This window comes from Aspergillus udagawae, assembly GCF_001078395.1.
Source record: "Aspergillus udagawae IFM 46973 DNA, scaffold_2, whole genome shotgun sequence".
NCBI classification, from domain to species: domain Eukaryota; kingdom Fungi; phylum Ascomycota; class Eurotiomycetes; order Eurotiales; family Aspergillaceae; genus Aspergillus; species Aspergillus udagawae.
This window is the reverse complement of record NW_025091265.1, coordinates 2,797,725-2,813,346: the sequence shown is the minus strand read 5'-3', so window position 1 is coordinate 2,813,346 and position 15,622 is coordinate 2,797,725. Positions and strand designations below refer to the sequence as shown.

Below are 15,622 nucleotides of genomic sequence, written 5' to 3'. Positions count from 1 at the left end.
TCCTCCCATTTTCTTTAACCATTCCTCCTCTTTGAGAAATGCTTCTTTCCCTTTTGCTGTTTGCATGAAGCGCAAAACGATTTTTTCTTCCATAACTTGTGGTTGAGAAGAACATAGGAAAGACATAGATACATCAAGACCAGCTGGGGAATATTCGAACCGCCGTATAACGGAACCCAAAAAGACGATAGATATATGTACAGTGAAGCCGGCCCAATGGCCACATAGGTGGGAGGGTGCAGCGACCAGCAAACGCGGAATGTAGGGCGCGCATTAAACAGATAACGGAAGTACAAGATTATAACAAGGATATCCCTCGCAGCCACAGGGTGCGAGAAAGTAGAGGGAGGATTTGTCTTTGCGGAGTGGAGAAATAAAAACAAGTTCCGACGGACGCAGTGACATCGGTGGGATGCATGCAAAAAGCCATAGGCTCCGCAATGCATACGATGGATTGTGGAGCGTCGCAGTCACCCAGGCGAGAGGTTAATCTATCGCGACTGGCGACTAAAGTGCTCGCGAGACGTTCAGATCTCACCGAACATCTCGTCGAGCTCGTCGACTTCCACAGTCTCCGGATTCTGCAGCTCCCGCCACGAATCGAAGACCATGTCGATATCCATATCCTGGATTCTCCCAGGGAGCACCAATTTGTCTTCCTGCTCAGCTAGCTCCGACATCTTCATCTCAATATCTGGAAGCTCACTATTTAACATGTCAATAGATCGCTTCAGGGTCGAGACAGAGCGACCACTAGGATCTTCGGGAAGGCTGATCTGGAGAGCACCGGCGAGGACAGTCGCACGGTCCTCAACTTCAAGACCGTCATCGGACGCGGCACTCGTCCCAGACGACAGCGACGATGCGACCGACGCGAGCGATGGGGAAGGAGAGGTACCGAAGAGGGCCGACGCAGCCACGTCATCGATATCAAGTTTCTCCAGCTCCAGCTGCTGTTGTAACCGCTGTTGGACCTGGTAGTTTCCGTGTGAGAAATAATCACTGTCCTCGTGATCGGACAGGCGCTCCTCGTTGATAGAGGAAAGAGGACTGTTTTCGACTGAGGTCTCCGAAATACTCATGACTCCGTTTTCCAACTCGCTGAGAGCATTCGAAAGAGCAGAGGATTTCTCCGTGGCCGCTTTCTGCTCCGAGGCCCGCTCGCGAACAGCACTGGCAGTCTGCGTGAACTCCTTCTCATCGCCCTCCAGCGGCGGAGATGCGGCGCGATTCGAATGCATGAGGCGCGCATGGCTGTGATGTTCACTGAAACTGTGGCCAGGGCGTCCTGCACTACGATCGATGTTCTCTTCCTCGAAATCAGGCGAGGACAAGTCGACCTCGGGACTAAGCGATCGTTCCCGTGCCAACATCTCCTCATCATCCAGGTCAGCGTTGGAAACGCTAGGCGTGAAGTCTTTCCCATCCACACCTGGAATAATCACATCATCCGAGTTCTCGGGAATAGGCCGACGCGGTAATGTTGTGAGGTAGTAATACACTTTGCGCGGGTGTATAGGAATTAACTCCTTTGCAATAGGGCACGGCGCCAGAGCAGTCCAAGGGCGCTTCATGTATGTGCCCAGTCGCGAAGACAAGAGAGCAGCGGGATTGGCGGAGCTAGACGCAGAAGCGAGACTGTTAGTTTTCAGTCACAGAACGGTTTGAAGAGAAGGGGACGGCGTACTTTGCGACATTCTCGTTGAGGGTAACGAGAACGGCTGCGAGCTCCTTAACAAGGTGGGGGCGATTTCCTGTCTTCTCTAATTGCTCAATCACACCCACGACGATGTCGTCGTTGATACCTTCTGTGTCGATCTTGGGTGCAGCGGTTCCGTCCGCAGGGGACGGAGGTGGCGTATGTTCATAAATTCCGCGCCTTCCGTTCGGCCGTATTGTTTGCTGGTCCTTTGCATCTCTGGAAGAATTCGACGATGGCAAAGGCTCCGGCGATGTTGATGCCGAGTCGTGCGACCTCTTTACTTTTTTAGATGGCGGCAATTGATCGTCGGTCGCGTGCGGCTGTTTCGACGCAGAAGGGGACCGACGAGATGAATTGGGAAGATGAATACCCAGCGAAGGAAGAGACAACGACTTGCGGCGAGTATTGTAAGGCATAATGTGTGGAAATAGAGTTGTGGATGGAGAAAGTAATAATATACGGGGGGAAGAAGAACAATCAGTGAAGCAGGTGAGTTATGGGTATGGTATAGTAGTAAAGAACAACCAAACAAAATACAGTTCGGAAATTAAAGGGAATCGATGCGAAGTAATATTACTTGAATCAACGACAATAAACCGTTAACATAGAGTAGATGATTAACAACGATGATAACAGATAATAACACACGAGCGAGGATAGTAGTAAGGTAGAAGGATGGAGAACGAGATGGGAAGCAGTTTACAGGGAAGGGGACAGGAAAGGAGAAAGGGAGTAGCTAGATGGGATGGATGGAGGTGATGGCGATGATGAGATGTCGGGATGGGCGGGAAACACGCAGAAGGGGAAGATTATTCAGAGGGCAGCTCGTTGGCCTGTTGATCCCAAGAATTATGATTGTTATGGGGCGATGAAAGGAAACAATTAACAATCGTTTCCAAAAGGGAAAATAGAAAGGTCAAGATGGAAAAGGGTGTGAAGACATGAGTGGAGTTTGGTATTTTTTTCCCCTAGGGATTTTTTTTTCCTTAGGATTTACGAAGGGGGAGACAAGTAGGGAAAAAGAGGCGGAAAAAAAAATCAGGGCGGGTGCTTTAGGGTGGCGTTGATTGGATTGGCAGAAGATGGGCTGGCCTTTTCTTTCACTATTTTATTCCACCAGGAATGCTTGCCTATGGTACGGACTAGTCTACGGAACAAGAAGAAAAAAAAGCAAAATGGCCGAAATATGGGATTGTTCTTCATTTCTTCCGTAGCTCCATAATAGTACAGTGCGTACCCTTTTTACTAGATGTCTCCTAGGTTGCGCTAGTCCAACAGTATCGACACAAGCTAGAGCAGTAGAAGAGCCTAGATGGTCATCCAGTCTTCACCGCCATAGCTGTTCCTAGGCAAAACCGCCTGGTGGTGATTGTACGTGCGTTTGGATGTCTGTCTACTCCGTAATATCTATCTGAATTTCTGAAGATGGATCACAGATTCACAGGCAAATGACCAAAGGGGCAAAAGTACAGTGGGGCCAGCCATGTGAGTATGACGACTAGCAAGAATGGATGACTATCTCATTGGGTAAAGGAGCCTAGGATCATCTATGGTTCTGCATGGACTCCATGGTGGAGATATGCACACTACTATGGAGCGAGCAAAGAGGCGAATCGGGTCACTACGTATTGCTTTCTAGGCTCCCGCGGTGGCAGTTAGACCAGCTGAAAATGGCCCAGCGCTCCTGGTTGCTGCGCAGAGATTTTTCTTTTGGATAGATAGAAAACAAACAAGAAGTATGCCGGTTACCTACATAGCCCAGATACTACTACTATTTTTGAGCCAGCTCACTTCCACACAGGCTAACTCTATAGAGAGGCATTGACATGCCAACATCTTAGTTACTAAGTACTACCTTAGTGTAGTCTGCTTCTTGACCGACTCGATAGACGAGCATTCTCCGATCGTCGCATGTTTACCTTTTGCTAAACAGAATTTATGCTCATATCTTTGAAGCTCCCAATCATAAGCTCGTATGACATCTATGGCGACCACTCTCCATGGGAACTTTAGTCAGTGAATGCATCATAGCTTGCTTGGTTCCGTGGTTTTTCAAGGACAACCGGAGGTTAGAAAGCGATGACCACAGTTTCATACGAAAGGTCGATACAGGGAAGAGGAAACGGAGGAGGAGGAAAGTTTGAGCCAGCATTAGCGCGTAGTATGTTGATTCGGGACTAACCCAAGAAACGAAATGGAATTCAAACGAATGGAATTCAGAATTCTAGAGAGCTTCCCATCCAGAAAAGTGGATTCAAGATGTGACCACGCGTTCCTAGCGGCGCCGTTTTGGACATCAAATAACGAATAAAATTGTTGATGGTGGAGCAAATTCTGAGCTATGCAGCAGAGTGGAAGAGAATCCAATCGGATGGGCCACAGGGAGCTTGTCATGATTTTTACACTTTCCAGATTTCCGGAATTGGGTTGTCGAGGGTCGCAAATAACCAGTTGCCAGTTGCCACTGGCTTGCTGCTCCTTGCTTTTCTGATCCTGAGACCCTGTTACTCTTGTGTTGTGTTGGCTCGAAAAGTATAGCAGTCGGAGGATATCGCCTTTCCCACATTAAACTCCAAGCCTGCTGTACACCAGACCGATGGGTACTCCGTAGATAGACTGTTCTTAAAACGGATAGAACAAATCTCTGTGGTAACGGCTAATCGTAAGTTCAAAACAACGAGGAAGTTGGAGAATGCTCACTTTGGCTGGTACTACCCCAGTTTCAAATGCATGCCTAGGTGCAATGTGATATGTATTAGCGGGGCAGCAAGGGATGAGCAAGAGTAGCTACCTAGTACATTCCAGGCATCCCTGTTATTTTTTGTTGCCAAGCTACCACATTACACCTCACACCTCCTATCCTATGCTTCGAGCCTCAAAGACTTGGGTATCTCGGCGATGTGACAAATGAGATTTATGAATTATGCTTATCTGAGTATTCGTCGTCTGTAGGACAGCCACATTGCGGTTAAGATAATCCAGAAGATTGTCTCCATCTCGCGAGGCGGTGGTTCTCACGCAGCTATGCTTAAGCTACAGCGCAGACCGTTAAATGTACGTCGTCCTTGCTTAACCACACATATTTAGACTTCGTTGTATGAGTATCTGATACCATCCACTTACATACATTACCTGCATTGCTATTGCATTGTTTATCGATGCATGTACGGTGTATCTTCCCCATGATCCGCGCTTTATGGAGAAATAGAGAGCCCACTCCTACTATCAACATCATAGTTATCGAATAGCCTCTGATGTCAGCAGTTTCGTATGAATCCACGCTCCATCTCCATAAGGCAGAGTGGCAGGTCCACGAATAAACAGAGTTCTCGCTTACCTAGTGCTATCACCATGTCATTATCTCCCACTTGAGTTTTTCTGCCAGAGATGGTTCACCTGTCAAGGCTTCCCTCAAGATCACCATGACACATCCCAATAAATTAACTAATGTCTCAAATATGAGCACATAACCATCATACTAACCAGGCACCAGCTCTATCATTGGAGCAAGCGCCTACAATTCTGCCCATCAACCCCAATCCAGAATCCAGATGGGTCCTCTCTGGAAACTCTGAGCTCGCTAAACAAGGTATATACTTTCACCAAGTCTCCATGTACCCCGCATATGTGATGCATTTGGCAACGCCATCTTGACCTCATTTTGGGCTACTCCGTCGTAAAGAGCCTAAACTACTCCATGCCTCTCTAGGCCGTCAAGAGGCTTCATCGTATAAGTTCCACTTAGTTCTATTTAGTTGATCAGCGGTGGTGTGCGTGGTCAAAACACCAAGATGAGCTCATCGGTAACGAAAGGAAGACGTCATGATGTATATTGTGAGGGGTTGCTCGGTCTAAAGCCTTCTGCTCCATCTTATCATGTCAAAGTATGTTACGATTCAAATTTCGTAAGTCATTGAATATCCAATTAGTACTATAAACTGCTTATCTGAGAAGTAACATATCAACAAAATATTTGACCGGATATTGATGCAAAAATCGGCTCCGTAACCATGTCATGCGCCATTACTTGTCTCTTACATACTTAACAGTTCGTACAGACCCAAGTCTATCTAATATACAATATTATGCCAATGCATCCCGATCGTCATTGCTTAGCATCTTGACTTCCACTCACTGGCCTCAGGACATACTTCCAGGTTGTCCCAAAATGCCACCGTTTCTCCTCCACGATCTCCAACCCACTTTGCCGAACAATCTCGCCAATATCTCGATTCCACCAGCATCCGTGCCGGTCCGCGTGTGCGGGAGCCAGATTGTCCAAGATTTTGTTTAGCCAGTCGTAATATGACCGACCATGCTCAAGTAGCAATATCTGCCCCTTGTGTGGTTCTGTAATCGATCCCAAATGGCGCAGAGTGCCCACAGGATCTGGCATCGAGCATAGTCCCATGGTCTGCACGATGGTATCATAGTATGTTGGCTTCGCTCCCGCCGATGGGGGAACGACGTCCTTTGCATCCTGCGCACGGAACGTCACTTTCTTGAAGTCCGGATGGAGTTTCCCGAACTTATTGCGTGCGACTTCTATCATCTGCGGGCTGAGGTCGACAAAGGTGACGGAGCGACAGCCCCGGATCACTGCTCTTCCATCTTCATCATGACCGCGTCGTTCCCCCAGATCGTAGTACTCCAGGTTCCGACCAGTACCGCAGCTCACCTCCAAGACATCCCCGCGTGCCTTCCGGACAAGGTCCTGTCGTTTCTTGCCCATACGCATCACCTTCTCTGACATTTCGACTTCAGCATCGAAGTTGGGTGCGGTGCGGTTGTACCGGTCTGATACATCCTGGGGAACATCAAGCGACTGCGCCTTAGTTGCCTCCCGCCTGTAGGAAGCGTAGAGATAGCCGCAATAGGTGCTGATGGTAAGCGCTGTGACACCCAGAACAGTTATGGCTCGTGGAGAAAGTCGAGGGGTCTCCGGCCCCGGCTTGAGATTCAATAAATGAGGGTTGGCCCGCTTCGGCAGCACAGGAGCCGCCGGACGGTTGGAGCTACTCTGAGTCAGAAGACTGGGTTCAGGAAACAGAAGACATGAGAAGATGATAGAGAATAAGGATGAAATCCCATTCTACATCGCACTGACCTTGGTCTTTCTACAGTCGGGTACTTGGGACCGGACACAGGCACTTTAGCCTTCTTTAACCCTGCTCGGCCTGCTCGGGATGCACTCATGATTGCGAGTAATAGTAGGTCTATCGGACAAGGTCTCAACGAGTTTTCGAGGTATCAGGGCAGTGATTTGATTCCATTCCTCTGCGTGGCTCTATCCATTGAAGCTCAAATATCGCCTAATGGTCAAGAGTAAAGCATATAGAGAAAGCGCGATCACCTCCAATCAAAATCAATGGTGGTATGATCAGACAGTCTATCTCGGTTGACAGCTTGACTGGTCAGGCCAAGACCGATAGGGCGTGAGGTTTCCCAAGTGACATCCGACCGTCGGAACCGGGCCGGCTCTTATCTGGTGCTGATGACTATGGACTATGGACTTTTCCGCATTCCACATAAGAAGGGTGATTCTGATTCTTTACTCCAGCTACGATTATGTTCCCCTTTGGCTTTCTCGAGGGTCATCTCAAATTTGTTGGTCAATTGGGATAGAGTAAATACTGCAGCGACGACTTTGCATTGAGGAAGACATGGCGCACCCTCAGAAGATCCTTATCGTCGGTGGAGGTGTATTTGGCTGTGAGTCCTTCAGTTTTCCTCCGAGTATGGCAAACAGGAGATGGGATGATATTTCCTGTTCATGGCAAAGGGGTCGATTACATATTTATTATTCCTATTTTGACTTGTGTGACTGCTATATATTATTTGTCAATTGCAATCCGCGACCCCTCCTACATTCCTTGACACATCGGTAACTGATAATGCCCGCATATAGTGTCCACCGCCCTATCATTGTCGCAACGACACCAAGACTGTCAAATAACTCTGCTGGAACAATCACCTATGATTCCTAACCCGCATGGCTCCTCCGTCGACAGCTCACGAATCGTCCGCGCCGATTATTCTCATCCCGTCTACGCCAAACTCGCTGCTGTCGCCATTGACCGCTGGCGCAATACCGAATGGGGAAAGGAAGGTCGCTACACGCAGAACGGACTGATGCTCGTTTGGACTCCTGGCGGTGAACAGGCGAAAGACTATGCGACCAAGAGCTACCACAATGTCAAGCAGTTGGAGGGCGACAAGGTCGAACTACTCCCGTCGGCTGCTGATGTAATGCGGATCGTGCCAGAATATGGCAAGGAGTTGAATGTAGCGGGGGGATACATCAACTGGGGCTCGGGCTGGGCAGACGCCGCAGCGGGCGTGCGATTCGCAAAGAAGCTACTGGACGAGCAGGGAAAGGTTGTTTTCAAAACCGGCGAAGTCGACAGGCTCCTGCTTGCCGAGAGCCGGAGCGGCACCTCCCAGCGCAGAGTCACCGGTGTCGTCTTGACAGACGGCACAACACTCACGGCCGATCTTGTCGTCCTTGCGACAGGCGCCTGGACAGGTAAGCTTGTCGACCTCCGCGGCAGGGCCATCTCAACCGGCCAGGCTCTGGCATACATGCGCATCTCAGACGAGGAGCAGCGCCGATTAGCGAACATCCCCACCGTCCTCAACTTCGCCAACGGCATCTTCATCATCCCGCCTCGAAACAACCTCCTCAAGATCGCCCGCCACGCCTACGGCTACCAGAACCCCAAGGCCGTCCCAATTCCCGGCGGCAACGGCGCCACAATGCAAGTCAGCCTGCCGGAGAACGGAGTCCCCGTCCCTCTGGAGGGCCAGGAGGCCTTTAGAACGGCCCTCAAGGAGCTACTTCCCAGCTTCGCGGATCGTGAGTTTGTCACAACCCGGGTTTGTTGGTACACGGACACGTAAGGAACCACTTTCTTTACCCTCTCCAAAATAATGTCATGGCTAACACAGGTACACTGTACCCCAGACCCACCGGCGACTTCATCGTCGACTACCACCCCGACTACGCAGGCTTGTTCCTCGCAACAGGCGGAAGCGGTCACGCATACAAGTTCTTCCCTGTTCTGGGCGACAAAGTCGTCGACGCAATCGAGAGGAAGCTCGAGCCTGAACTGCGGAATCTCTGGAAGTGGCGGGTGGAGGTTGACCAGAGCGCGTTCGAGGGTGACGGGAGCAGGTCCGGGGAGCAGGGGCTCCTCCTGATGGAGGAGTTGGCTAAGAGCACGAAAGCTCAGCGGAAGAGTGTTTTATGATAGCTCTTCCATCCTGTAAATAAGGTATAACACCGTATAAATAAGATCCGTAGATTACTAATCCGTCGTCCTGACATATCTCCATCAAGAAGCAGTAGTATGAGAGGGAACGAAAGGGGGGCATCCCTGACACTACCTATTAACGCCATTTCTGTGGAGAAGGAAGGTTACACGAGTATAAATATTAGGGAAGACCATTTACAGATTTTTATCTACTCTGGAAGCAAAAGTATCGACTACCTTATTCATTTCATTCCTAAGAATGTCGTAGTCTAATCAAGTGCGGCATAATTTTCTTTTCGTCCATATCCCACGAGCTCATAAAACAAAGAGTAACCTCATACTGGACAAAGCCAGGAGAGTTCAAGCCAATAGGCGAAGAACACGACCAGATATTAGAAAGGAGGCAACCATTCGACCAGCGCACAGTACCGCCCCCCAAGTCCGCGGATTGTGCTACTATCTAATTGTAAACATTTGAAATATTTGGTGAAACAGGGAACAACGACCATGGGGTAGAAGGGTCCGAATCGCTAGAACGCCGTACAAATGCTAGCATGAAGAATCATCATAAGCGAGGTCACAGCAAAAAGGGACTGAAAAAACCACCCATCCCTATGAACCTCTCAAAAGGAAAAAAGAAGTGTTAATACAGGTGGGAATGTGTGAAGGATATGAAGTGTGTAATCTTCATATGCTGACAGATATGCCGCGGGAGGCACTTAGACCTTGCGGAAATCTGATCCAATCGTTAGCATATGGTTCTGCTTCAAACAGAAAAAAGAATAACCATACCAGAAAGCACAGGATAGATCAGTTCGAATGCCTGATAAATCTCTTCACGGACTTTGGCGCCGGTCAAGACAATCTTTCCACTGACGAAAATCAAGAGGACGATCTTGGGCTTCATCATACGATAGATGAGACCAGGGAAAAGCTCAGGTTCGTAAGAACTGAAGTTGTGATGGCGACTAGCCAGACCCTCCAGGCGAATAGGGAACTTGATGTCACAAGAGCCGACGATGTTCTGAATCTTGAAGTCGGTGAACTTGGCATTGAAGCCCAGTTTCTGGATGATACGCGCGTACTTCCTGGATGCGAGCTTGGAATCGTCTTCAGACTTCGCACCAGTGACGACCATCTTGCCGGAGGCGAAGATCAGTGCGGTAGTTTTCGGTTCCCGGATACGCATGATCACGGCCGCGAAACGCTATTAGAAGGAAAAGCAGTTCAGCCCACACTGTACCCTGACATGACCAGCTCAGGGAGGTGCGGAGATTAATACCTTTGGGTTGTACTCTGCATTTCGTGCATGAAGCGCAATAGTCTTAAGATCCAAGCGGCAGTCAAGGTTGACAGTAGCAACAATGTTTCTTGAAGAGAAAGTCCTTGTTCAGCATTCTGGTGATCCAGAAAAACAGCAAGAGTATACTCACTGCAAGGTAGGCACGATACCACTTCCCGGAGCATTGGCACCAGGAGTCGCAGCGGGAGTAGCGGGCGTCACCCCATTGCCGTTGACGGCATTTCCTCCCTGCTGATGGCCGTTCACAGTTCCATTCGCACCCTGAGCGCCAATCGCCATGTTTCCTTCTTTTTCAGAAGACGGAGGTGTCAAATCACCGGCACCACCGGGAAAGGACAGAGAAGCGGGGGAAGTGAAGGCCCGGGCCTGCTGCGCGGTAGAAGGATGGGTCGTGAGAGATTCCATTGCGACGTGAGCAAGAGAAATACTCGAGCTGTAGACCAGCCGAAACTGAAGTAGCTATGCGAGATAAATTCGCGAGCCGAAGAGCTTGTAGACGGCAGTCTGTCCCCTCAGATAGACCGAGTCAGTCAAAAAAGCCAAAGAGGTTGATGATTATAAGGATTCATGTCACAGTATGGACAGAGGGGTGAGGGAGGTGGCGGAAAAGGAATGAGAAATGAGGTGGCGAAGAAGATGACAGAATGGTGGGTGACGATGTGTTGCAACTGTGAATATATTGTGGGCGCGAAAGGAAAAAAAGGCGAGTCTCACCCTTTTGTGGGAGATGAACAACTCAATGTCTCCCCTACAGCAATGCTGCCTTAGCTCAACTCAAGCTCGAAGTGAGGAGTCGATAGACGAACAGCAGCAAGATAGGTCTGGTGGAGATGACAAAGAGGCAAAACCAACCAGAGAGAAGCTCAACACCAGCGAGATGATGAGATACTAGAAAAGCACAATCAAGTGTTTCCTAGTCACACTTATGCAGTAGCACAAAACAAGTGCAAATGAGGGAATGGACAGTGACAGAAGCACGTGAAAGAGTAGAGCTTTTTCTTCAGGTCAAGCAAACAACTTTTTTTGTCTTTGGTTTTTTTTTCCCTTTTGGGTAATGGAGATGTCTATCTGCGTCTTGAAAGAGAGTGGCGAAGATGCACACCTGAGGCTGCAAACTTCGTGTTTCAGAGTTGATACTGAAACTGCGCGGAAGAAAAATTTTCTTTTCTTCTGAGCGTCTTATTAGGCTTCTTCCCGGAATTCTTCAGGCCAAAGAAGCAGAGAATACTATGCTGAAAATAGCGGAACTCTGCGACTCTATACGAGAGTGGAGAGAGAGGGGAGGGAGGAGAGGTTGGTCGTCGGGAAGAAGGCGACTGGAAGATTAGTTTCGGCGTTCCGGGCGGTGCCAAGACCAGGGTCAAAATTCCAAGAGCAACAGGAAAGTGGGAGGTTGGGCCTTTATATAGGCTGACTCACAGCGCCCGAGAGTGCTGGCGTCAGGGGAGGCTGGGCCGGGCGGTGGCGGCAAAAGCAGCGATGGAGGTCGTTTCCATCCATGGGTTTGGCTGCTTTGGGGCATCTGTTTGTGACTTAGCGTTCCACTAGCGGCTTCCGGGGTGGTCAAATCCTCGAGGCTGAGTGGCTTCCCTCTCCTTCATCCCAGCAAGCGCCATTCTGCCATTTATGGTTGGCTGAATGTGAGACCCACCTAGCACATTTTCTTTGGGAGCTCCACCTAGCTGTACACGCTCTGTTTGGCTGTCCATCAGACATCCCTTTCTCCTCTGATTCTCCATGGTTGCAGCCACTAGCAGTTGCCCAGTCCGCGTCGCTCCTGCAACTGCTCGTCAGACCCACTGCATCCATCCATCCATACCTGTTCAGCAAATAAAAGTGCATATCGCTCTCAGTAGGTTTCCCTCGCGACGCGCCTCCTTTCGTGCCGCTTTAGTGGATGGCAAATGAACAAAAGTCTTTCCTTTCGCCCAGTCGTCACTTTGGTACCGCTGTTCCGTCCATGATTTCCTACCTATCCTTCCCTGTTTATGAGGTTGTTGACCTGTCTATCATGGTGGCTTGACCCAACAATCGGCTTTCAAAATACTTTCCATTACTGGAGTTTGAGCTGAGATGGACAGGAAAGTAGATGAAAAAAAGGACGAGTCTGTCTAGCCACTAGCCCTTTGACTTTTGTCCGTGATAGGTCCAGGCGATTCGGGAGGTGTTTCATGGTTTATCTTCTCTCCAGACTGGAGCCTGGGACGCGGACCTATCTATCCCCAGATCTCACGAGTCACGATTCGCGATCCACCAACTTGACTAATTAAGGCTCCTCGGCTTTGTCCAATCGTCCTCGTCCTACTCCGTACTTAACGTCAATAGAAGTCAATGTGAAATCATCTCCTTGAGCAAGTCTCCGTGGAAAACTCGGTAATTGAAAATCAACTGATTTCCTTATTATTCCTCTATCAAATCACGCCTAGATAATGCAAGCACGCTACGGTAAGTCGTTGATATTATCCAAAATATCAGTATCAGTATACAGGCTGGTGATCACCTGCGTATAAGCCAAGATATACAAGGTTTATGAATCTAGGCTGTGATGTTATACGGTCGGCGACCCTGTACTTCTTCCATCATAATCGACATCTCAAGTGCGGAGTGACAAGGTATCATCTGGGCCTATCCTGTTCTACTTCTAATCTACATTATCCAGATCTTCTCTTCAGCCACGTGTAGAACCTTACATGATACCGGCGGATAGTAAGGTAGTCTGTCTCCGTACATACCTTCCCCTCCCGAAAGGTAAACGGTCAGATGCTTGTCATTTGGACATGTTGAGCCTCACACGTCTTTCATGTGATTCCATCACCGAGCCTTGTGTGGCCTGGGGAGTCCGCCACTAAGAAGTGAGTTTAGGTAATTTACTCTGTAGAGAAATACGTACGTCATGGGTCGTCTCAAACTATCAGTTTCACACTGTGCGAGCAAACGAAGCTCTTCACCTACCTAGTATTTATGCCATTGTTGAATTCGGGTTCCGACGGATCGGACAGTTTATCAGCGGAAAGACGAGGTAGGAGGATGATTCCCATCATCGAGATTCCCATTGGCTGAGCTTACCTCGGGTACTGCCAACTTAACTGTCCTCCACCGCCAAATTCGGCCATCCCACGAAAGTCCCACCATAGCCTTTAAGTCATACTCGGGCTGTTCACAGGGCTTCTTCTGTGATTAATATCTTCTCCAAGTTTTTCTTCTTGGAAGGGCTGAATTGCCATGTCTGCTCATCATCTGTAGACATCAGAGGTACTAAGAGTGGCAGTTCGAATTCCCTGTTGCAGTTTTCTCCGATATCGCCATGGCTTCAAAAGGAGCCGTCTTGCCTCTCTTGAGGCGCGAGTTGCAAACAAATCGCACACAACTGAATAGAGCTGCTTCAACCTTTTCGACTGTTGCTACGACCGTTCGGAACAGGAGAGCAGTGTTCGCTAGGCATTCGGCCCGCCACAGCGCGCTTTTCTCTCAGAGACAACTACTCGGTCAAACTCGGGCATTCTCGCAATCGCTATCGACAAGGCTTCCAGATGAGCATGATCAATTCGATCCCCGTCAGGTAGAGAGGGAGTCAGATGAGGTGGACGTGTGCATTGTCGGTGGCGGTAAGAGCTTTCGTGTTCGCCAGTTATTCGTGGCTACCCAGCGGTTTGGTGGCTGACTCAATCTATTCACCATCGCAGGTCCTGCCGGTCTTGCGGCAGCTATCCGGCTGAAGCAACTCGCAAACGAGGCAGGAAACGAGGAGTTCCGTGTGATTGTGCTGGAAAAAGCGGGAGAGCTGGGCGCACATATACTTTCAGGCAATGTTCTCCAACCGACGGCAATGAATGAGCTTCTGCCTGATTGGTTGTCCGAGGAGAACCCATCACGATTTGAGGGCGCAACACCAGCACGGGAGGACAAGATGCGCTTTTTGACCAAGAACTCGTCGTTCCCGATTCCTGCCCCACCCCAAATGAACAATCATGGCAACTACATTGTCAGTCTGAATGAGCTGACGAAGTGGTTGGGTGAGCGAGCTGAGGAATTGGGTGTCGAAATCTACCCTGGATTTGCCGCCAGCGAGTTGGTCTACAATCGGGATGGCTCCGTCCTCGGCGTTGCGACGAACGACCTTGGTGTTGGTCGGGACGGGAAGCCCAAGGACAATTTTGAGCGGGGTATGGAGTTTCATGCTCGTGTCACTCTCCTCGGCGAGGGCTGCCATGGTAGTTTAACGAAGCAAGTGATCAAAAAATACGACCTCAGACGCGATAGTCAACCCCAGACTTACGGTATCGGGTTGAAGGAGGTGTGGGAGATTCAACCGGAAAAGTTCAGGTCGGGAGAAATCGTGCATTCTATGGGATACCCGCTGCCTTCGGACACCTACGGTGGTGCCTGGATGTACCACTTTGGAGAAAACTTGGTCAGCATTGGGTTGGTGGTTGGTTTGGACTATCCCAACCCATGGCTTTCACCTTACGGAGAATTCCAGAAGCTCAAGCACCACCCCTTGTTCAGGGAGGTCTTGGAGGGCGGCAAATGCATCTCCTATGGTGCTAGGGCACTCAACGAGGGTGGCTTCCAGTCGATTCCTAAATGTGCTTTCCCAGGAGGTGCTCTCATCGGTGACACTGCTGGCTTCTTGAACGTTCCCAAAATCAAGGGCACTCATTCGGCTATGAAATCGGGCATGTTAGCAGCGGAGGCTACCTTCAATGCTTTGCAGAATGACAACAACGGTACTGTCTTCCTTTTCGAATACGAGGATGCTCTTCGAAACTCGTCGATCTGGAAGGAGTTGTACGAAGTGCGCAATATGCGGCCTTCGTTCAAATCGCCGCTCGGTCTTTACGGCGGTATCCTCTACTCCGGCTTAGAAGCCTTCCTGTTCCGCGGTAAAACACCCTGGACACTCAAGCACCACGGTACAGATGCAGCATCCACTAAATCGGCATCTGAATGTGAGAAGATCGAATACCCCAAACCTGACGGCGTGATCAGCTTCGATATCCTGACCAGTGTGAGCCGAACGGGAACGAACCACGAGGAGGACCAGCCTGTCCATTTGCAGGTCGCTGATTGGGACAAGCATACGGACATCGCTTGGCCCAAGTACCAGGGCGTTGAAAACAGATTCTGTCCTGCTGGCGTTTACGAGTACGTCGAGGACCCAAGCAAGGAGCTCGGTGTTCGCTTCCAAATCAATGCCCAAAAGTAAGTCTGATTCTTACGCGCGTTTTTCTTTTTTGCCTCGTGCAGATGCTAACGACATACAGCTGTATCCACTGCAAGACGTGTGATATCAAGGTACCGACACAGGATATCAATTGGCAAACGCCTCAGGGTGGAGAAGGCCCTAAATACTTCAAGACATAA

The 15,622-nt window shown here is 49.6% G+C and overlaps 5 protein-coding genes across 5 annotated transcripts; 2 read left to right on the top strand and 3 right to left on the bottom strand.

Moving 5' to 3' along the window:
* Positions 1-527: 527 nt before the first annotated feature.
* Aud_003308 (uncharacterized protein) lies at positions 528-2,118 on the bottom strand (the record flags this gene model as incomplete). The annotated part of the gene is made up of 2 exons (XM_043288261.1): positions 528-1,620; positions 1,688-2,118. 2 exons carry the CDS (start codon positions 2,116-2,118, stop codon positions 528-530), a joined length of 1,524 nt encoding a protein of 507 aa, XP_043144196.1.
* A 3,689-nt stretch (positions 2,119-5,807) lies between these two features.
* Positions 5,808-6,898, bottom strand: Aud_003307 (class I SAM-dependent methyltransferase; the record flags this gene model as incomplete). The annotated part of the gene is made up of 2 exons (XM_043288260.1): positions 5,808-6,717; positions 6,810-6,898. The coding sequence occupies 2 exons, from the start codon at positions 6,896-6,898 to the stop codon at positions 5,808-5,810; spliced, it is 999 nt and encodes a 332-aa protein (XP_043144195.1).
* A 467-nt stretch (positions 6,899-7,365) lies between these two features.
* Positions 7,366-8,952, top strand: Aud_003306 (NAD(P)/FAD-dependent oxidoreductase; the record flags this gene model as incomplete). The annotated part of the gene is made up of 3 exons (XM_043288259.1): positions 7,366-7,414; positions 7,611-8,598; positions 8,667-8,952. 3 exons carry the CDS (start codon positions 7,366-7,368, stop codon positions 8,950-8,952), a joined length of 1,323 nt encoding a protein of 440 aa, XP_043144194.1.
* Positions 8,953-9,674: 722 nt separating this feature from the next.
* Positions 9,675-10,663, bottom strand: Aud_003305 (TBP family protein; the record flags this gene model as incomplete). The annotated part of the gene is made up of 4 exons (XM_043288258.1): positions 9,675-9,691; positions 9,748-10,162; positions 10,238-10,325; positions 10,389-10,663. The coding sequence occupies 4 exons, from the start codon at positions 10,661-10,663 to the stop codon at positions 9,675-9,677; spliced, it is 795 nt and encodes a 264-aa protein (XP_043144193.1).
* Positions 10,664-13,562: 2,899 nt separating this feature from the next.
* Aud_003304 (electron-transferring-flavoprotein dehydrogenase) lies at positions 13,563-15,622 on the top strand (the record flags this gene model as incomplete). Its single annotated transcript, XM_043288257.1, has 3 exons — positions 13,563-13,863; positions 13,942-15,460; positions 15,523-15,622. The coding sequence occupies 3 exons, from the start codon at positions 13,563-13,565 to the stop codon at positions 15,620-15,622; spliced, it is 1,920 nt and encodes a 639-aa protein (XP_043144192.1).